A 22,050-nucleotide genomic window follows, 5' to 3' on the forward strand; every position below is an offset into this window, starting at 1 on the left:
CAAGTAGAGGGGTGTTTTTAAGGTTGTCAATAGTTCAGAGATGAAACTAATAATTTGCGCAAGTTTATGGGCGTTTTTATACTTCTCTCTAATTTAAACATATATACTGCAGATGGGTTCCACTTTCAATAAATATTATTACATATATTTTTAATTACAAATCTTGAGTTTAAGCTAAAAACTTCTATTAAAAGTGTTACCTTTGAAAATAGATCCTACAATATATAAATTCGTATTTAATTAGATGTCACTACAAATATCGATCTTCTAGATAAAAAAGTTTAAAAAGAAAAACTGTTGCAACGAAGAAAGGATATATGTAGGCAAATATTTGGGCCAAAGTCGAAGGCTAATCTGCCTATTAAAGCCCAAATTCATTTTCACTCTATTATTCATAGATACATTTGATATAATTGTGTTTATTGATATAAATCATTGTATTACTTGTATTTGTGATACAACATATATTTAAACTATCTCTCGCCTCCTTTTAACATGTAGCTATAATTTGTAATAAATTAAATTATAGCTATAAATTTCTAATTAAGTCTAAACTATAGTCATTTTTTAAAGTTCTTTACTGAAAATCAAAACTTTTAGCATAGTGTTTAGTTTAAGTTTTTAATAGATTGTACATGACAATTAAGAAAATATGAACGCCAAATCGAAATACATACTAACATATGAAAATTTTAATTCTATAATGACTCCATTTTGTAACTTGATAAATATTTTAAATTTTTAATAATATTGACAACTATTAATATGAGATGAAGAAAATAATATTGAATAAGAAAAAAGAAAAGCGCAACTTAACACAAATCCCACTTTATTTGAGTGATAAAACACATTCATCCCACTTTACCTATAAGTTTTGCATTACATTTCCCTATATGATGCAAATCTTGTTCCATTACCCTTTACATTACTCTAGTTAGAGTCGAAATTAGATTTTTTAAAAAACAAATTTAAAGTGTATATACTTATGCCATTTAATATACTTTAAAATTTTAGTATATTTTTATTTGTTTTATTCTTATAATATCATCTTCTTCTTTCTTTCTTTTTTACCTTTTACCGTTTATCTATTTATAATATTTTAATTACATTGTTGTTGTTACCTTTTCATATTAATAGTTATGTCTTTTTCATGTTCATTTTTTTTTTCACACTTATTTTGATTTAGTGTACTCAAATTGAGAGTCTTCCAAAAAAAATCACTTTACCTCTATAAGGTAATGATAAAATTTACATATACTTTATTTCCTTCAAATTATATTTATATAATTTTATTAGATATGTTATTATCGTTGATATTGAATATTATGAAAGGATACATATGTATGTGTCACCGCATATTAGGTCCCAATAGGTAGAACGTCAACGTGAAGCCAGGGGCGGAGCTACCCAAGGACAACGGGTGTCAAGCGCCACCCCTTTGTCGGAAAATTATATTGTATATATATGTTAAAAGTTTGGTTTAATAAATATATATATATATATATATAAGTGTTGACACCTCTTAACACAAATTGAAGGTTTAGTGTAATGGTTAAGGAGTTGTAAAAGTTACTTGAGATATTCTATCCCGATTAGCAACACTTATACATTTTTACTTTATATTTTGACATTCCATAATAAAAATCCTGACTCCGTTACTACATACATTAACACTAAATTTGATTTCCTAAGTAATGACAGTATCATATACTCTCTCCATTTTATATTTTTTATATATATATATATATATGTATATATATTATTATTATTATTATTTCATATTAAATTTGATTATTATTTCATATTATTAGAACATTCTTAATTTGAAAGCAGTGAGATAATGTGAAAATGAATGGAATCAGAAGAGAAGCAATGAAATAAGGACATCTTTGAAAATCAAATTCCAAGTGAGTTGTATTAATTTGTCCATAAGGAGACGTGTCATTTAATATTATTTTAAATGACAAAAAATGATTATTATTATTTTTGTCATCTTATTCCTTGTATCAAATAATCACATAAAATAATAGGAATCAGTTTTAGAGTCTAAACTATAAACATCGTTAATAAAGTTATTTTTAATAAAATACACTTTTGATTAATATAAAAAAAAATTGCTAGATCATTGACTATTTTTTATTTTTTTTAATTAAGGACTTATCGAAAATAATTATTTTTTATATTGTTGAAGAGTTGTGTTACTTTAACAGAGGTGGAGCTCTGGTGTTGTCAGAATAGTCGATTGGACACTCTTTGTTAGAAAATTACATTATATATAGATCAAATCTTACTTTGTAAGATATATATAATATTTTGAGTATCTTTCAAAATCAACAGAGACTAGCGTAATGGCAAGGGTATACATGAAACTTACATGACACTCATGTTTAATTCCTTGCTTTCGTATTTTGTTTTTTTTATTATAATTTGCTTAAAATTTGTAAGATATTTTTTAAAAATATATAGTATTGATGTAAAGTGAGCGGTAGCTCGATAGCAGTTGGGTGCAGAAATATACAGGGCATTCAAGATCAAGTTCCTATAAAGTTACTCTCTCTATTCCATTTTATATAACTTATTATTTTTTAGTCAGTTTAAAAAAAAAATAACACGTTTCTATATCAAGTAACAATTTAACTTTAAAATGTCTATTTTATCCTTAATGAAATGATTTATAGTCACACAAATTTCTATCATTCATTTTAGTCCATAAGTTTTAAAAGTTTTCCTTCATTTTTTAAACTTCGTTTCGAGTTAAACTACCTCACATAAAATGAAACGGAAAGAGTACTATTATTTGTATTTACTATCCGAAATCTGGACATCCTTCATGAAATTTTCAACTATGATACTGCTTTTAACATGAACCAAGTAATATAAAATGACGAAAACACATCGTCTAACTAATTTAAGACACGTAAGATGATACAAACTTATAATCTAATACAAATAGGTGGGTGGGTGGGTGGGTGGTGAGAGATAGATACATCTTCCCAATTCTTCTTTTTTTGACAATTTCCAAAATGGTGAGAAGGTGGCAACAATTCAATAAAAAGAAAAAAGTTTTCTAACTCTAAACGTGTCGAGTTAAGGGATAAAATAGGTTTTTTAATTTCTATTTTGCATCTTCAGCGACACGTCAAAATAGAGACACGCGTTGTCATCCTGGGATAATCAAAATTCAGATACTCCGAGCGTCAAGTTGATGTTGACATATGTGGTCCCCACATTTATAATATTTCATTTTAAAAAGAGAAAAAGGATAAATATACCCTCGAAATATCGTAAATAGTATGCAGATATTTTTCGTCATGCTTTTGGGACATTGATGCCCTTGTCATCCAAAAACTAGAGCATATATGCCCTTCACTCTAACGAAAGACTAAATAGGAACACGTGGCGCAATTTTATCCGTCGATCCGATATTTAATAAATGTCAAATCGATGGATAAGATTATGACATGTATATATCCGTTAGTATAAAAGGTATATATACTCTAGTTTTTTATGGCTGGGGCTTCAATGTCCCAAAAGTATGACAGAGGGTATCTGTATATCATTTACGATAGCTTAAGAGTATATTTATCCCTTTTCCCTTAAAAAAATGATAATTCATCGCATATTCATCATTCATATTGTAATTCGACTAAATTTGAAATCTCACATTTTCAAAATTCACATTTCTCACAATGAAATTATTTAGAATACAAAACATGTAAATAAGGATGAAGATATCTCATCTATCGGACCGCAACAATTGTAGTCAATATCTCCGTTTGTTACGTAGACGCTTTTTAGTGTTTCACAACTGGAGTGAATGGAACAAAAGAATTAATGCAACATTTTTTTATTTCTATTTACTCCACTTGCATTACTATGGACGTGTTTGTCACGCTCTGGTATTGTGTAAAACTACTTTTTGTGGCACACAGCAAATTGTGACTCAAGATGGTATAAATATATTGTAGTTTTATGAAAAATAATAAAATAATTTTATGTTCGTAAACCAAAAGAACTTTTAACTCATGAAATTTTGTATTTGAGTTGGTCTTAATCATTTATAACGAGCAATTGGCTTATGTTTGAACAACATAAATTATTTTATGTTTATATCAATAACGATAATAATATATTTAAAGAATAATTTTTATTATTATCTTATAGAAATAGAGAGATTGCTTTTGAAAATCCTTCAAATATTACAACAATCAATGTAAGTATGAAAAATAAAATGACAGAGCAAAAAATACAGTTACTACTATTGAACTTGTAATAGCAACAAATTAAAAATAATGCAATAATCAAAATAGGGGTAGAAAATAAAAACAAGACTACTAAAATAAGCTATTACCATGGTAGACTCCACTAAACCTAAACATCCAAAAAGCAAGAAAACAAAACACACTCTATCATCTATTAACATTTTTCCTTAAGTTGGAGCATTTATATCCTCAGTGAACTAAAATAACGTTAAATGTCCATAATAATATTATTTAGGGAAAAATGATAAATGTACATCTAAACTATCGTAAATGATATGCAGATATCCTTTGTCATACATTTGGGACATTGGTACTCCTGTCATCCAAAAACTAGAACATATATGACATTCACTATAACGGAAGACTAAATAGGGACACGTGATGCAATCTTATCCGTCGATGACAAATTATTGGGCTTAGAACGAATAAAAAGAAAAATCGATTCGATATTTAATAAATACCGAATCGATGGATAAGATTATGACAGGTGTATGTCCGTTAGTATAAAGAGTATATATCCTCTAATTTTTGTACGGCAGAGGCACCAATGTCTCAAAAGTATGACGGAGAGTATCTGCATATCATTTACGATAGTTCGAGATATATTTATTTTTTTCCCCTATTATTTATGTTATCTCTCATACCAAACGATCTGATCCGTACAAGTGGAACGGAGTTGACCTTTAGCCTAGGAAGGTGGTATTCAAACGCTAGGAAAGGCGTGTGGAACAAACACAGATATGATATCTTAATATGTTGCCACGTATTGTATTCCTCCTTAAATAAAAAGAAAGAAAAAGTCGAATAATCGGCGTGTGGTTGTCCAACAGGCCACATGCGTGTCAGAACTGCAAGCTACATCGTGTCCACTTCTCATTGGCCCACGTGAATTCAAAACAATAAAATCTGCTTCACACGTGGTTTCTATCTGTTAAACAAATGGACGGTCGTGATCATACTATTATTTTTTTTCGCAGAATCATATGTCACAATAGTAATACGTGTCTCATTCTGCCCAAAGACGGTGACGGGCAATAAAGGGCAGCTTGCCCGAAATTATTAGCCAAAATAAAGCTTTCAATTGATGAGTTATGAGTCTTACTTCCTCTTGTGTGTAAAACTATAAAAAAAATATATACATTGAATTTATTCTCAATTTTTTTTTCCGACAATGGCTGGGATGTGTTGTGGGGTTAATATAGCTGAAACTGAGGCTACTGCACCAGTTGAGCCAAGTTCAGAAGCTGCAAGGAGAAGAAGAATGGGAATTCATCAGTTCCGTTTTGTACCCACCGATGCTGCAGCTGTAGCATCGGTTGCGGTACAGGAAAATGGACGAAAAAGGCATAGAATTGAGAAAGTTATTGATAATAAAAAGAGACAGAAATTGGAAACTAGTGTGACGATTTCGTTGTCACCACCGCCGGTGGCGGTGGTGGTGGCGGATGAACAGAAAGGAAAGGATATTGAAGTGTTGGATCTGTCGGAATCTGGTTCTCAATCTGTTGAAATTGAGCCTGATTTACCCAAATTTGGTGCGACTTCGGTATGTGGAAGAAGAAGAGATATGGAAGATGCGGTTGCAATTCATCCTTCTTTTTGCAAAGAGAATAGTGAAAGCTCAAGCAATTTACATTTCTTCGGTGTTTACGATGGCCATGGCTGTTCCCATGTAAATATCCCTAAATCGACTGTAAATTGGTATTATTTAGGTGAAATTTTAGCTGAACTTGTTTGATTTTTTTGTAGGTGGCGATGAAGTGTAAAGATCGAATGCACGAGATAGTGAAAAACGAGGTGGAGAAGGAAGAAACTCCATGGAAAGAAGCAATGATTCAGAGCTTTTCTCTAATGGACAAAGAAGTTGTCAACTATTCTGGCGCACTCCGATCTTCTACCTCAAGTTCCAATTGTAGATGCGAGCTTCAGACTCCACAGTGCGATGCCGGATCAACTGCTGTCGTTGCCGTTGTAACTCCGGACAAAATCATCGTCTCCAATTGCGGTGATTCTCGTGCCGTCCTCTGTAGAAACGGCGTCGCTATTCCTCTTTCCGTTGATCATAAGGTGCGTTTTCAATTCATTTCTTCAAATAAGTGTTCCAATAATTTTGAAATTAAGTAACTGATGTTGAATTTGTGTTTTTTCAGCCGGATCGACCTGATGAATTGAATCGGATACAAGAAGCCGGTGGCCGTGTTATATATTGGGACGGAGCTAGAGTTCTCGGCGTTTTGGCAATGTCTCGAGCAATTGGTAGGCATATAATCTAAAATTCGAACGCAAAAATGAAAAGTTAACTCGAATAATGTTCTAAATCATCTTTATGAATATTTATTTCAGGCGACAATTATTTGAAACCATATGTTATATCAGAACCGGAGGTGACGATAACAGATCGAACCAACGAAGACGAGTGTTTGATATTAGCCAGTGACGGATTATGGGATGTGGTATCGAACGAGACCGCGTGTGGCGTGGCACGTATGTGTTTGCAATCGAGACGGCCACCGTCTCCGGCGGGTTCGCCGGGAAATGACATTACGGTGACCGGCGCCGGAGAAAGCTCCGACAAGGCCTGTTCAGATGCATCAATTCTGTTGACGAAATTAGCCTTGGCTAGGCACAGTAGTGATAATGTTAGTGTTGTGGTGGTGGATTTGAGAAAAAATGTATAACATTATGATTAAGGGTGGATTAGTACTAGTTTTAATTTTAATTAATTAATCAAGTGTATAATTAAGGGGAAACTCTAATTTTAGGTTTTAATTAGCATGGGTTTTGCTAATGAAGCTAAGATTGAAGATTATGTTTTGATTTATTAGTTTAGCTGATATAGCTGCCTATGTTGATGATTAGTAATGCTAATTATTATTATCATTATTATTACTATACTACTATATTTTAGAGAAATGGAGATGGAAATTGTAAAGAGGTGGATCTTTTCTCCAACTGTCCCAGATTTTATGTGAAATATAGAAAATACAAAATCATATTTTTATTTTTGTTTATTATTATTGTAATTACTGGACAACAGCTGGCTCAAAGTTGTGAAATGTGTAATGCACAAACTATTCCACCCCCTTCAATAAAAAAATATTATTAATTTTATGTGTTTAATTATATAAATTATAAACTCTATCATGACTTCAGTGATCAATTAGAATAAGTTGACTAGTGTACTAATCAGGTTGTGGTAGAGTTCTAAGTATTTTTTCGTCTTTAATTTGAAGTTAGAGTTCTAAGTACTTCTTTGTCTTTAATTTGAAGTTCAAGTTTGAATTAAATATGGAGTTGCCTTTGTAATGAGGAGTTGTTTTTGTTATAAAGTATTTTAATCCCTAATATGAGATTTTCCAGTGAATTTAAATTTAGTTGGGTTTTTATATGGGTCAGACATGGAGTATATATATATATAATTATTTTTTTAAATAAAATAGCAAGTATAATACAATCAATGAACTTATTTTTCGTTTTATTTCAGATTTTTTTTTATCATCACTTTATTAGGGATTTGACTTTAAAAACTTGAAAAGAAGCCTACCTCTTTAAATATAATATGCAAGATTTAAATATATTTGTAATCAAATTTAACAATAAAATTGTTTATGTAAATATTATTCTTGGTTATTCTCCACTATAAAGGTCAAAATATAATTTATTTTCAGTTAAAAAAAAAGAATAAATGGGTGGTGATAATGTAATGGGAGGACAATAAAGATAATATAAGTGGAAATATGGGTCATCTATCTGGGGACCATAATTATATAGTATGTTTATATAGGATAAGATATTGTCAAGTGGACATTGATGAGGAAAGTAGCAGCCTACGATGGCGAAATCAGAAATTTCATACGTACTAGAAATAATTTGTGATCTATATAATGAAGGATATTCAATTGATTATTTATCGTTATATATGATTATGCTATTGTTTATGTAGTGTTAAGATATCGGTTTAATATGAATTAATAATTTTTAAAATATATTTAAAATTATTAAATTCTGAATTCGTCTTTGATGGTGAATTTGGTCCATGATAGATAGTGGGGCTCCACTTGCTGGATTCGAATCAGCTTTTGTTGGGTTTGAAGTGTACACTCCAATCAATCTTTGCCTTCCACGTATAGTGTTTTCAATCTCATATGCCCCACCTTGCTCACTAATGCATACAAGTGTCTTTTTTACCATCGTGGAAAAGTGAAGAATCGAAGGCTCACCGATAAAGTTAAATACTAGATAGTTAATAAATGGAGATATGAAGGTTTTTTTAAAAAATAAGTATGTAATTATTATTGAGTATATAAAAGGAAAAAATAATTATTTTTTCTTAATATGATAAAAGTAATAAATATATTTTAAAAATAATGGACAAATAAAATTAAATGGAAGGGGTAATCAAGTAATTTTAATACTATAAATAAGAAGAGATTGAAACTTATATATAAATCGTATCTCCGAATGCATTTTATGTTTTTCTTTCTCAACTCTTTCTATTTAGGCATCTAAGAAGGGTTTTTTCAAGTTTTCAACGTCTTGATCTTTTTTTAAAAGACAAAATTTAAAATTATGGGTCAAAAAAAGAAAAATAAAGGAGGGGATTAACAATCTGAAGAATCGAACATTCACCGATAAAGTTAAATTTAGGTAGCTAATCAATTGAGATACGAAGAGAAGATTGAAATTTCTCGAATTCTCGTTTTTTAACGATAATTTATTGAAAAAATGTTCTTTATAATATAAAGATTAGATTCAAACGCTCATATATACGATATAACTAATGCAGATTTATGATTTGATTTTGATAAATTTTAAATTTTATATTCTTGATAAGAATGAAGAGATTTATATGGTCGACACTATCAAATAAGCGAGATTGAGATGGTTTAAGCATGTGATTAAGAGGAGGTGCACAAATATCATAGTGAACGACGCATCTTCAATTTACGGAGGACATAAAATAAAATTATAGATATATATGAGATTTACATCGCAAATCAAGATAGATAGTTACTATGTAGTTGAGTGTTGTCTTGTTTTTCAGCCGAATAGATCGACTTGGTAATAGTATGCACATCGTGTATATTTTTGAGTAAAAAAGAAATTGACGTCAAAGATATTTGGAGACCAAAAGGCATACATAAGATAACTTTATATTAATTTAAATAATTAAGGGATATTTTACGCCCTTCTCCGTAATTTAAATATCATTATGAAATTCTGAATCATTATTATCTATACATTTGTCAAATTAAGTTTTAAGAAAGTAAACTAATTAACCGACCATTACAAACAAAAAAAATAGTAATTAATGACTAGATGACTTAATTAAATCCACATACTTCCAAATCAGATTAATAATCAAACCTAAAGTATTTATTTTTTAATTTACATAGTTTACTTGACCATAGCAATACAGATCTTTATTATTTATTTTATTTATTTATTTTTTGTATACTTTTTTGGTCCCAACTTACAAAATGTTTTCATTTAATTATTTTTAATATATATTTAATTGGTGGATTATTGTGTGGTGTTAATTAGTGAACAAACTTTGGATAAGAAAAAATATGTAACTAAAAGATAGACAAATTCAAATTATTTTATCTTTAAACATACTTTTAACCTATAAGTATTTTTAAGCTCACTAATATACTTACAAATAAACAATTTTAATTTTCTTTTAGGTAATTTAATAGTATGAAAATATTTTACCCAAACGTATAAAAGCTAATCTCGAAAAAGTAAAAAACATAATTGTGGGAAAAAGTAAAAAACATAATTGTGGGTAGTTATATTACTCATTGTTTATTTGAAAAGGAGAATTTTTTTATTTTGATTTTATAATTATTTACACGTTTGATATCACGAATCTAAAAAAAAATTGTTTATTCAATTTGTAAGTATCATAAGAGATCATTTCTTTCGAAAGAATCATACTCTTCATAGTAAATAATTTGTATAGTGAAGTGACATGGCATCATTGTTGGAATTTGGACAAATCAAGTTAGACCCACTTCTGTTTTTGGTTGGGCAATAAATCAATAAGGTCAATTCTAATCATCTTTTAACAAGATGTTGATTTATGATTTGATGTTTATAAATTTTAAATTTTTACTATTTTTAGAATTAGAATTTATAATTTATAAACATAAATAGATTTTTTCAAATCAATATAAGATTTTTAAGACAATGAATAATTAGATATTGATTCCTAGATTATTTATTTATTTAAAAAAAAAAAGAAATTTCAGTATTAGATGTTTTAATAGAATTACAATTTTTTTAAAAATATTTCAAAGATTTTTTAGTAGTTCCCTATGAATCAACTCGATTATTTGATATCCCAACTCATTCTTTCTGATATATTCGTATCCTAGGTTAGATTTGGATATTGAAGGTTTAAAGAATAGCATCTGATTCTTGAAAATTGCTTTTATTTATTAAGTGAATTTGACTACATTTTGTTCCATTTTTTTAAATCTCATCCCACTTGATATATATTCAACCAATTCCCCATCACTCATTATTATACAAGATTTTCTCATAATCTTTTTTAGATTTTTGACTGTTTTTGTCTTTTTTTGAAATATAAAATGAAATTTAATGAAAATATTCTTGGCTCTTGGTAGGTGACAAAAGTCATTCAGTAGAAATGACATTAGTAGTCCCATTTGTGGTCAGTATTTAAATTTTAGTCAAACTTAAAAATTATTGCAAATCTAGCCATAAAACAATCAAGTGGTGAAACTTTGGGGCTCTGATGTATATGCATACCCTAACTATGATTTGGTGAGATGAATTGTCAATAGGACTCAACTTCATTTCTATTAACTCTGTCTGTGTGTATAAGCTCGCTCACATTGTCGATTTCAAGTTCGAATAAACAAGGAAAATTGTTGAAGGTCAATTGCAAAACAACTTCTCTATCTAAACCATATAGGTAGAGGTAAACTATACCATATAGGTAGAGGTAAAGTTGTGTACATACTCTTCTTAAACGTCACTTATAAAATTATAATGAATCTATTATATTATTGTTATATTCATATCATCCAAAAAGTTTGAGAACAAGAGACACAATGCAACTTCAATTAACTTTATAAGATCTTCTAGCTTCTAATTCTTGTTGCAACTTTTGCAAGCTAAAACGAAACAAAATTATGTAGAAATTGGATTAGGAAGGAAGTGCTCCCTAGCAAGAATTTTTCCATACCCAAAGCTCGAACCGAAACCTCTGGTTAAAAAAAAAAAATGCAGCTCCATCCATCCAATGGACCACATCCTTTGATAGTGTAGAAATTGGAACTTCAATTCCTTTCTTGTGTGTGTGTGAAATTGGCTGCAATTAAACAAATATTTATACTATGACTATATTTTAAAATACACCAATAAAAGTGGCTAGTGGTGCAATTAGCCTAGTCATCTGACCATCCAAAAGCAAATTTCAAAGAAGGCACAACTCCTACTTAAATATATTAATATGTTGCATAGTTTCTTTTTTCTGTTCTTCAGTTTCTGGATTTATTGTTTAGATTTCTCAGCTCAAGTAAACAGCAAAACTTGTGACTAAAAGAACCCTCATAGTCACAGAACAATCAATGGAAACAAATACAACACTGAGCTATACCATATGTCTTCGATCGTGTGAAGCTATACCATCTTCTGCTGTACATTTTATATGGCTACATGGTTCAAACAACAGCCCTGGATCTTTCTTCCATGTTAGCAAGCATTCGATCTTTCAGGTCCAATTAACGTAGAAACATGAGTTTTGATGTGTCCGTGGAGTGTTGGCTTCTCCTTTCTTATCATCTGTTAGGCTCGTAAAAGGTGTTTGTCACCTGTCAATATCTTGTAACTAGCATGAGGACCCTCAGATGTGTCTCTCACAGTTACATGCCAACCCATGGCTTTCCCAATATCTTGAAGTTCATCCATGACAGCAACAGAATCACGGACGTACGCTCGTCCACCTGGCCTCAATATCCGGTCCATTTCAAGCATGATTGTGGACATGTTACATCTGGTACATAGAAATCAAACACAGAATTAGGGCATCGTAAATCTATCCTATGAATGCGGAATTGGACCATAATATCATTTGTGAAGCAAATAATCAGTAAGGAACATATACCTTTTTTGTTCAATGGAGAAGAGACCATTTGCGTGCAATAAGTCGTAGGTTCTTGGGTAAGTATCAAATGGTTCACACCTGGAAAATTGCACACATCTTAAAGGACGATCCACTTGGATAAAATGATAACCACATGTCGAGATGAGAATATCACAAATGTATTTCATGCAACCTACTTCTCAAAGAATCCATTGTATGTTCTCTAACGATTTGTATTTCTTCATGTTGGCATAGGATAGGATGTAAATTATGCCAGACTAGTATATCTTATAGGTTATACGTACAGAAACAAAGAGCCACAAGTATTGTCTCCTTTCTCTTCCATAATTAAATGCGGTGAAGGATGAGCAACTCTTACCAGTCATGCATGACTCCAAGTAGTCCACGGTCAAAAATGACAGGTAAGGTATTTTTACCACTAACAGAGACAACATTCAGAACCCAGCAATCCAGTTGATTTTCAATCATTGCTGCTGCAAATCTGTTGAACAAAGCAATTGATAGGACATTATTCTTTCCACTAACTTTAGAAGCATAATGCTGATCAGACGATTGAAATGCATAATGACAAAGATTTAACCAACAGAGATGGAATACAGTACCCTCCAAAACCAGCTCTCATATCCATCACATTTCTAAGTTTTAACTTTTTCCAATGCCAAGCACGGACGTAGCTTTCAATTATTTCTTTCCAGAATTTTGACTCTGCATTGAAAAGCTCTTTCCTAGACAGATAAGAATCTACTTGTATGCTCTGGAGTCTATCTGGAGGATACTGGAGGCGTGAAGGCCAAGTGGTAATATTTGCGCCATATCCCTCTTCCGGAAGTCGTGTAATACATGCTTTCAGATCAACATACCTAAATGTGATTGTGAAAAAAGAAATCATCAAGTGACAGAATGAAGGAAATGTCTACATAAAACGAGAATCATTAACGTATGGCAAGCTACTCTTTCAGTTTGAAATGCCTTCAGTGATGTTTACACTTCGAACATGCCCCATTGATTTATCAACAACCAACTTATAAAGAACAAAATTGTTATTTTCACTAAAGGGCAAGTACTTTTAGGATTATCAGACTACAAGTAGCAGATGTGCCAGTTCGATTTGTTATAACTAGGAAAAGATGAAGCAAAACAACTGAGCTTGATAATCATTTTTCAGTCTTCAGACATGCAATTGATCAAATAGTGTGATGAGTAAGTTGGAGCTAATTTATAGGCCATTACTAAAAGCACCATTGGAACTTCTGCTGACATCATTATAATCTTTTTAGTTTTAATCCCAATAAATTTAACAACAACTATGCCTCATTCCCAAGAAAATTGGATAGGCTTTATGAATCCTCACAGCTTATGTCGCTCCAATTAAGCGATGACTAATCAACATGCATGGTCCTAAGAAAATGCCTAATCTACAGAGGAATCCTATCAAGTACAGACGCCAATCTCCATTCCGTCCTGAACACTACATGATGAAAAAACAGACAAACAGATAAATACAAATTCTTATTTTGCTCTCAAACATGAAAAGGTAAAAACGGAGCCCATCTGCAAAAATGCCTTAATGAACCTTGATAGAGAATGCCAACAAAACATAGATGATTTGTACTGTGGGTACTTCTCATGGGGAACCACAGCCAATTGTTTTTTCAACTTAGACTAAGCCATTGACATATGCAGTGGAAGGGAAGAGCACAGGCGGATTTGGGGGGGGGGTAGAAATTTTGGAACTTTTGTCCACTTTGATGGAAAGAAAATAAAACTTTAAACCAACAAGATAAGTAGCCTATTACCAAACATCGTCTGGGTCATCATGTGGATCACAGAGAGGTGGTTGGGTTCCTTCCTCTCGGCTTAAATAGCAACTGTTATTTAAGGGTTTCTGCCATATAGCGATATAACCTTCTTTCTTCACAAGATTCCAGCAAAGACGAGTGGTAAGATTAACCATCTCTGCATGAAAAAGGACAAGAACAAATATTACGATTTGTTATAGCACGTATTTACCAAACCTGCAATGCAGAAAGTATTCAAGAACTAGAAGGGCATGATACAGTTTATACGGAAAAGTCACCACAGTTTCAAAAGCTGGCTAGTATTTTTAACTTAAACAATTGGAGGGTGGACTAACAGTTCAATTTTAAAGAGAAGAAGGGCACAAGTTGTAGTTTCAGCAACTAAATTTTCCCTATCATTTTATTCATTAGTCAAAATTTTGTTTTATTCATCAACAAAGTAGGAGTTAAACTTAAAATGGAAAAAAGAAATAGTTAAAAGAATTTGATTGTAGTCAATTTTCTTTAGAAGTCACTTCACTTCTGTCTTAAGAAACGACGCACTGAAAGCTGATTTTGACCTTATCATTAACTTTCTTTTTTTTGATAAGGGACCCGATCATTAACTTTCTTGAACATTACAGTCAAAAGTTTATCTTAGGTATGGCCTTTAATAGGAGCTTTTGTACAATCATTAAGGAGTTGTCTACCAAAAAGCGGAGAATTGCCTACAGTCAGGTGATCCCTCCTCTTTTATTTCATTTTAAAATTGCTGCAATAACTCTGTACTTACCTTCCCATTGTTCTTCAAGGGCTGCTTCATGCTTATAAACAGGTTGTGCAGCCCAAACAAAATATCCACCAGCACGGAGCAACCTGTTGACCTCCAGTAGTAAAATCCCATCTTCACAAAAATGCATTATAGGATAAAGGCATGAGTTAGAAACTCTCTTATACATGAGCAGCTAAATAAAGTTCAGCTGACTTGGTTAAAATTAAAAATATTTATCTCATAGTAAGTTCACAACATATCTTCTAACAAAGAGAGGGAATCCAAACAAAGGAAAATCATATCTTGAGCTAAATCTTCGCTTTTCCATTCAGGACTCTAAAGGGTATGGTGCTCCTAAGTCCTAACCTAGAAAAGATAGCTATCTATAGAACACTAGAATATAGAGATTAAAACCATAAGTTGTCACCTTAATGAATGAAAGTGAGAAATAAAGGAGCTCTGATAGAAATTAAAAGTGCAGCACTTCAATTTTCACACAACCTACAATGTCAAAGGGGAATATGCATCTAAAAACTGGTTTTCTGTACTCTTTGTTAGGTTTCATACTACAAATAAGAGAAATAGATAATAGCATGATCTAAAAGAGCATACCATCACGAGTCCAATTGATCCTACACCTTGAACAATGGATTAGTTCAAAAGCCTGACTTGGATAAAGTAAACGATGTGTCGCAATTGCAGCTACCATTGCAGGCACGCCACGTTCGAGAGCAAACTGAATCTGGTTTTCATGAACGTCTTTTGGAGCCACAGACAGGGTGAGCACATTCCTGGATAGTAAATAAGCACCAAAGCTTGCAACACCACAGCCAATATCTAAAGCAACTCGGACATGACGGCCAAATGCAATTTCAGGGAGCATCTGGCGGATAACACCCAAAACAAAATTAAAATAAACAAACATCAAAATGTGTTCAATCTGTTACCAGCTTGAATTAAAAAATTATTAAACACCTTTTCAATCTGATCCAAGTACTGATCAGCTCCATGAATGAACTGGGTGCCACCTCCAGGAAACTTGAACTTGTCCTTGTCTATCAATATCCAATTTTGACCCCCCTTATCCTCAGCTAGACGTGCGTGAGGAACATTGCTGAACCAAACCTGCAGTACAGAAAAAAGTTTTAGAATCCCACAAAATGGATCTTTGGAACTTCCTTTTTTCCTTTGTCATCCTCCCACGAGTAATTATCCAAAAGTACACAACTACACTGGACAAGTGCTTCAGAAATTAAAACTTTGAGCTACTCATCCCAAAATAATTCAGGAGAACATTACACAACTCATAACAATATCGAACAAATGCTTCAAAAAATAAACTTTAAACTTGTCAGTTAACACAAACCAACTTTAATATACAACAACTTTAAACTTGTCAGTTAACACAAACCAACTTTAATATACAACAACTTTAAACTTGTCAGTTAAAACAAACCAACTTTAATATACAACAACAACAGCAACATACACAATGTAATCCCACAAGTGGAGTATGGGGAGGGTAGAGGTTGTTCCGATAGACCCTCAGCTCAACTAAAAGCACCAACTTTAATATCCAATTAGATCATGTCTGAGATAAAACAATTTACCTAACTAACATACACAAATCCAAGATTTGAAGTTTATGGCTTCCTACATTGATCTCAAGTTAATAAACAGTTATACTTTGTGAATTTCTTAATACATATACAGGATTACACTATTGATCCACCACTAATAACTACATTATCCTCAAAATAAGTAGACTATAACAAACCTCATCGCGACTTTTAGGCCATGTAATCGGAGCTCGATAACCTCTTGGTGGAGGAACCAAGCAATTCAATCCTTTACCTTTTTCAGGACAATGCCGCTCAAATTTCTCCCCTCTCTCAGTTGATTTCAGCTTACTAATTGCTTCTACATTATCCAAACATGGAATATACTCTCTCATACTATCAGGACACAACCCAAACTTCTTAACCCTAAATCTCTTAACCCCATCACCTTCCTCTACATCCGTCTCATTCCCAACACCCCAATTATCCACAACTTCCGGATCAAACTCCCCCACTTCAAAATTATCATTCATCACCCCATTCTCATCCAACACCCCCATCTTCTGAACCGCCGGAGGCGGTGACGGTGGTGGCGGTGGAGGAGATAAAACAACCTCCACCGACGGCGTTTTTTCCAGTGGCTTATCAGAAACGGTGGTGTCATTAATTATGGAGGATAAATCGAAAGATTTGTTGAAATTAGGGGAAATTGAAACAAATTGAGAAGAGGGGTTTGTTGGGTTTGTGAGAGAAGCTGAATCTTGACGTGAATTGAAGAAAACAAGCTGTTGAGATCCATCAGACCAGTGTTTCCCGAAGTAAAAAAAAGCTATAGAGAGTAATGCAAAGGCTAAAACTTTGATTACTGTAGCAGATTTGAATGCATCTCCCTTCATTGTTGTCTCCTTCTTCTTCGACAATGAAGTTGGCAGAATCAAATCATCTGAAAATTGATAAGCAAAACGAGAAATTGCAGAGTTATAGTAAAAAATAGTAAGAGCAAGAGGAACTGTTCCTTTGTTAGATCTGGAAATCTGAGTGTTATAAAGAGTTTAAGTGTCGGGGACGTTATTCTAGTATTATAATTCGAGGATTTTATAAATCCCACAAGTTTAGGTTCAAAATTAAGTGTAATTTATATTAGATATATTGAATTCGAGTAATATGTATCTAACTCTGTCATTTGTGTCTCTCCTATCTCGCTCGTCTTTCTCCTTTCTTGTTCAATCACTTCTCTCCCTATGTATCTGTCTCCTCTCTTGCTCGCTCGCTCTCTCCCTATGTATTTGTATTTCATAATGTATCTGAAATGTATCTATTGTGATTTACATATATCAAGGAGACATAGACTATCTCGCTCTTTTCTTCTTTGTCTCTCCTCTCTCCCTATGTATATGTATTCAGAATGTATCTAATATCACATATACATGTATTTAGTGTGATTCACAGATGTCTGAGATATATAAATTCTTTTGCCGCATTTTCTCTTTTCTCGCTCACCTCTCTCCCTATTTTCAGTGTATATCTCGTAGCAATATCTAGATGTAGTTAACTTAAAAATTTGGTGAAATTATTAATAGTGAGACACGATGTAATTATTTCAAATTATAGAAAAAATTAGTAAATATGATAAAAATATTTATGTAATTAGATTGTTTTTCCAAATAATTATAATTTATCAATCATTTAGGAGCTCAGAATCGAGTTCAGACAATATTCTCTAGATTTTCGATCAATTCGTCATGTACTTAGTTTGTCTTAGAGTAAAGCGTTCGATATCAATAATCAATACTTATATACGATAAATTTTACTAGGTAATTGATTAAAAAAATAAAATACACAACAATGATTATATATTCTTTTATGTGAGGTAATGACAATCATAGACAAGTAACTACATATAAAACATTACTTTAAGAGTAAGATTATAAATACATTCCTTTTCATTACTTTTGTATCTAATTTGATCTTTATTATCTCTAGTGTATAAGCTATTTTATTTGTAATAACTAAAATAAAATTTACTTTTTCGGTTACATTATTTGAAGAAATCAATAAAGATAACTTAATAATATCTCTCTTACTCTTTTGCTTTATAATTTGTTTTATTATTTTAAGCAACTTCTTAACACGAAGAAATTAATATTTTATAAAAATAATTTACATGTCTTTGATCTCAAGTATAAATTTAACTTTAATATTAATATAAGCTTCAAATTTTAAATTATACGAGGAAAGATTTCTAAAGACGACTCTAACTTCTATGGAGGTAGGGGACAAAATATAGGTCGAAAAATGAAATTTTTATGAACGTAATACGCATATTTTGTGTAAGTTATGTTATAAAAGTGATGTGTGGAAAATACATATAAAAATATTTTATGTATAGTGACTTCATGAATATCGTATTCATGAGATGGGTGAGGAGTTGATGGGGATGGGGGCTTGGAGTGGTAGCGGGGATGCAGACAACATGTGGAATAAAGCAGCTAGTTGCATTAGGGAAGTTGCTTCAAAGGTGTTAGGGGTATCAAGGGGTAACTTTGGAGGACATAAAGGAGATTGGTGGTGGAATGGGGAAGTCCAAGGCAAAATGGAAGCGAAAAAGGCTGCATACACAAAATTGGTGGAGTGTGTAGACGAGGAAGAGAAGCGGACGCTTAAAAAAGTCTATAAGACGACAAAGACAGAAGCTAAGTTAGCAGTTACGAAGGCTAAGACGGCAGCTTTCGAACGCTTGTATGCCGAGCTGGGGGACAAAGGTGGGGATAAGAAATTGTATAGGCTCGCAAAAGCAAGAGAGAGGAAGGCGCGCGACTTAGACCAAGTGAAGTGTATCAAGGATGAGGAAGGCAAAATATTGGTGGAAGAGACCTCCATCAAGCAAAGATGGCGAAGATACTTTCACAAACTTTTAAATGAAGAAGGGGAACGAGACATTGTGTTGGGTGATTTGGCACACTCTGAAAGACTTCGGGATTTTGGGTACTGTAGGTGCGTTAGGATCGAGGAGGTTATACGGGCTATTAGTAGGATGAGCCGGGGAAGAGCGACCGGACCCGATGAGATTCCGGTGGAATTTTGGAAGAGTACGGACAAGGAAGGCATAGAGTGGTTAACTGGGCTGTTTAATGTTATTCTTAAGACCTGATGAATGAAGGTGGAGTACAATGGTTCCGTTGTATAAAAACAAGGGTGATATCCAAAATTGTAACAACTACAGGGGTATCAAATTGTTGAGCCATACTATGAAGATTTGGGAAAGAGTGGTGGAGATGAGGGTGAGAAGAGGGGTGTCCATCTCTGAGAATCAGTTTGGATTCATGCCGGGACGTTCGACTACCGAAGCCATTCATCTTATGCGAAGACTGGTAGAAAAATATAGAGAAAGGAAGAGAGACCTACATATGGTGTTTATCGACCTTGAAAAGGCCTATGACAAAGTACCGAGGAATGTCCTCTGGAGGTGCTTGGAGTCTAAAGGTGTCCCGATGATTTATATTAGGGCGATAAAGGACATGTACGGTGGAGCCAAGACTAGGGTTAAAACAGTTGGAGGAGACTCAGAACATTTCCCAGTTGAGATGGGGCTGCACCAGGGATCAGTCCTTAGCCCTTTTCTATTTGCTTTGGTGATGGATGAGTTGACGCGGTCTATTCAGGAGAAGGTCCCATGATGTATGTTATTTGCGGATGACATAGTACTGATTGATGAGACGCGGGACAAAGTTAATGCGCGGTTGGAGGTGTGGAGACAAACGCTGGAGTCCAAAGGGTTCAGGTTGAGTAGGACCAAAACAGAATACGTACTTGGGGTGCAAATTCAGTGATGCGTTGGATGAGGCAGATCTGGAAGTGAGACTTGCCACACAGATCATTCCTAAGAAAGAAAGTTTTAAGTATCTTGGGTCTGTAATCCAAGGAAGTGGTGACATCGACGATGATGTCACACATCGCATTGGGGTTGCTTGGATGAAATGGAGGCTTGCCTCTGGAGTCTTGTGTGATAAGAAAATTCCACCTAAACTTAAAGGTAAGTTCTACAGAGTGGTAGTTAGACCGACCTTGTTGTATGGAGCGGAGTGTTGGCCATCAAGAACGCACATGTTCAAAAAATGCATGTTGCGGAGATGAGGATGTTGAGATGGATGTGTGGGCACACTAGGAGCGACAAAATTAGGAATGAGGTTATCCGGGAGAAGGTGGGAGTGGCCTCTGTGGTGGACAAGCTGAGGAAAGCGAGACTGAGATGGTTTGGACATGTGAAGAGACGGAGCGCAGACGCCCCAGTGAGGAGGTGCGAGGTGCTGGTTGTAGAGGGTACGCGGAGGGGTAGAGGTAGGCCTAAAAAGTATTGGGAAGAGGTGATTAGACAGGACTTGGCTCAGCTTCACATTACCGAGGACATGATTCTAGATAGGAAGGAGTGGAGGTCGCGTATTAAGGTTGAAGGTTAGTAGGGTTAGCGTGTTATCTTCCCTTGCGAGGGTATGGGTTGTTAGCGTTGTAGTAGTCCTAGCCTTATGTTGTTTACTGCGTTTCACTTCTCACATTACTTTCTTGATGTTATTGTCTCATTTGTTGATTATACACTATTTTCTTTATTGGATGTTATGTTTTATATATTTCTCTCCTTTCACTTAGATTTGATGTACTTGAGCTGAGGGTTTTCCAAAAACAGTCTCTCTACCTCCTCGAGATAGTGGTAAGGTCTGCGTACACTCTATCCTCCCCAGACCCCACCTAGTGGGATTTCACTGGGTATGTTGTTGTTTGTTGTTGAGATGTGCCAAAGAGATTTATAGCTTATTTGATCAAATGTCTTCAAAGTCTTGAAGTAATTTTTTTTCTTTTAAAAAAAGTGTTTTATTTATTGTTATCAAGTTTTTAAGAGAAGAATTTTTTTTTGAGTAAAAACAAAAAATATTTTTGAGAAGATGAGAAAAATAGCTTCTCTTTGTATTTTTAGAAATACTTTTTTTTTAAATTGATCAAATATTAATTATTATTTAGAAATATTTTTTAAAATGAATAATCAAACACAAATTATATCTTAGCAAAAATACTTACTAATTTATTCTAGCTTAAATAAAGCTAGAATAACACTAGACTTTCAACCCCACTGCCAACATAAAGTCAGATTAATGTTTTCTTTTCATATAATATCTTCTACCTTTTAATTTACTTGGCCATACTAATTTGATACTTCCGTTAAAAAATATTATTTATTAAATTAATTATGCTAGTATTAAGATTTTGTTATAGCTACTACACTATTTTATTGTTGTTTATAGTTTTTTTTTCTAGATTTTGCACTATTTCCATTATTAGTTATTGTATTTTGTCTCTATTTTATTCTTCTTTGTACCTAAAATCGTTGCACTTGAGCCAAAGATTTATTGGTAACAGTAGTTCTACCTCCACGAGATATATTGATAAGGTTTGTTTACACTTTATCCTCCTCAATTCTCACTTGTGGTATTTCATTGGAGAAAATTACCAAAACGGTCCTTAATGTATGTGTCAATGCTTTATTTTAAT

General features: G+C 32.9%; 2 protein-coding genes across 2 annotated transcripts; one reads left to right on the forward strand and one right to left on the reverse strand.

The window, feature by feature from the left end:
- The first annotated feature begins 5,346 nt into the window (after window positions 1-5,346).
- LOC125831558 (protein phosphatase 2C 37-like) lies at window positions 5,347-7,066 on the forward strand. Its single transcript, XM_049510716.1, has 4 exons — window positions 5,347-5,934; window positions 6,012-6,329; window positions 6,413-6,518; window positions 6,606-7,066. The coding sequence occupies exons 1-4, from the start codon at window positions 5,434-5,436 to the stop codon at window positions 6,938-6,940; spliced, it is 1,260 nt and encodes a 419-aa protein (XP_049366673.1). The 5' UTR covers window positions 5,347-5,433; the 3' UTR covers window positions 6,941-7,066.
- Window positions 7,067-11,786: 4,720 nt separating this feature from the next.
- LOC125831099 (probable methyltransferase PMT11) lies at window positions 11,787-17,596 on the reverse strand. The gene is made up of 9 exons (XM_049510287.1): window positions 16,727-17,596; window positions 15,925-16,074; window positions 15,562-15,832; window positions 14,971-15,081; window positions 14,196-14,355; window positions 13,002-13,259; window positions 12,758-12,880; window positions 12,400-12,477; window positions 11,787-12,288 (listed from the first exon to the last, which is right to left on the reverse strand). The coding sequence occupies exons 1-9, from the start codon at window positions 17,402-17,404 to the stop codon at window positions 12,081-12,083; spliced, it is 2,037 nt and encodes a 678-aa protein (XP_049366244.1). The 5' UTR covers window positions 17,405-17,596; the 3' UTR covers window positions 11,787-12,080.
- Window positions 17,597-22,050: the final 4,454 nt, after the last annotated feature.

This window comes from Solanum verrucosum, unplaced genomic scaffold (assembly GCF_900185275.1).
Source record: "Solanum verrucosum unplaced genomic scaffold, falcon-dt-bn FXZP01000049.1, whole genome shotgun sequence".
NCBI lineage: Eukaryota > Viridiplantae > Streptophyta > Magnoliopsida > Solanales > Solanaceae > Solanum > Solanum verrucosum.

Bases quoted from the DNA above. Each gene is read 5' to 3' on its own strand.
- LOC125831099 (XM_049510287.1), bottom strand. From the start codon at position 17,404: ATGAAGGGAGATGCATTCAAATCTGCTACAGTAATCAAAGTTTTAGCC. The intron at 15,082-15,561 runs GTATGCTCTTTT...ATTTTTGTGAAG, and splicing joins GATCAATTGGACTCGTGATG to ATGGGATTTTACTACTGGAG. The intron at 12,289-12,399 runs GTATATGTTCCT...TCTATGTACCAG, and splicing joins TTCTCCATTGAACAAAAAAG to ATGTAACATGTCCACAATCA.
- LOC125831558 (XM_049510716.1), top strand. From the start codon at position 5,434: ATGGCTGGGATGTGTTGTGGGGTTAATATAGCTGAAACTGAGGCTACT. The intron at 5,935-6,011 runs GTAAATATCCCT...ATTTTTTTGTAG, and splicing joins ATGGCCATGGCTGTTCCCAT to GTGGCGATGAAGTGTAAAGA. The intron at 6,330-6,412 runs GTGCGTTTTCAA...GTGTTTTTTCAG, and splicing joins CTCTTTCCGTTGATCATAAG to CCGGATCGACCTGATGAATT.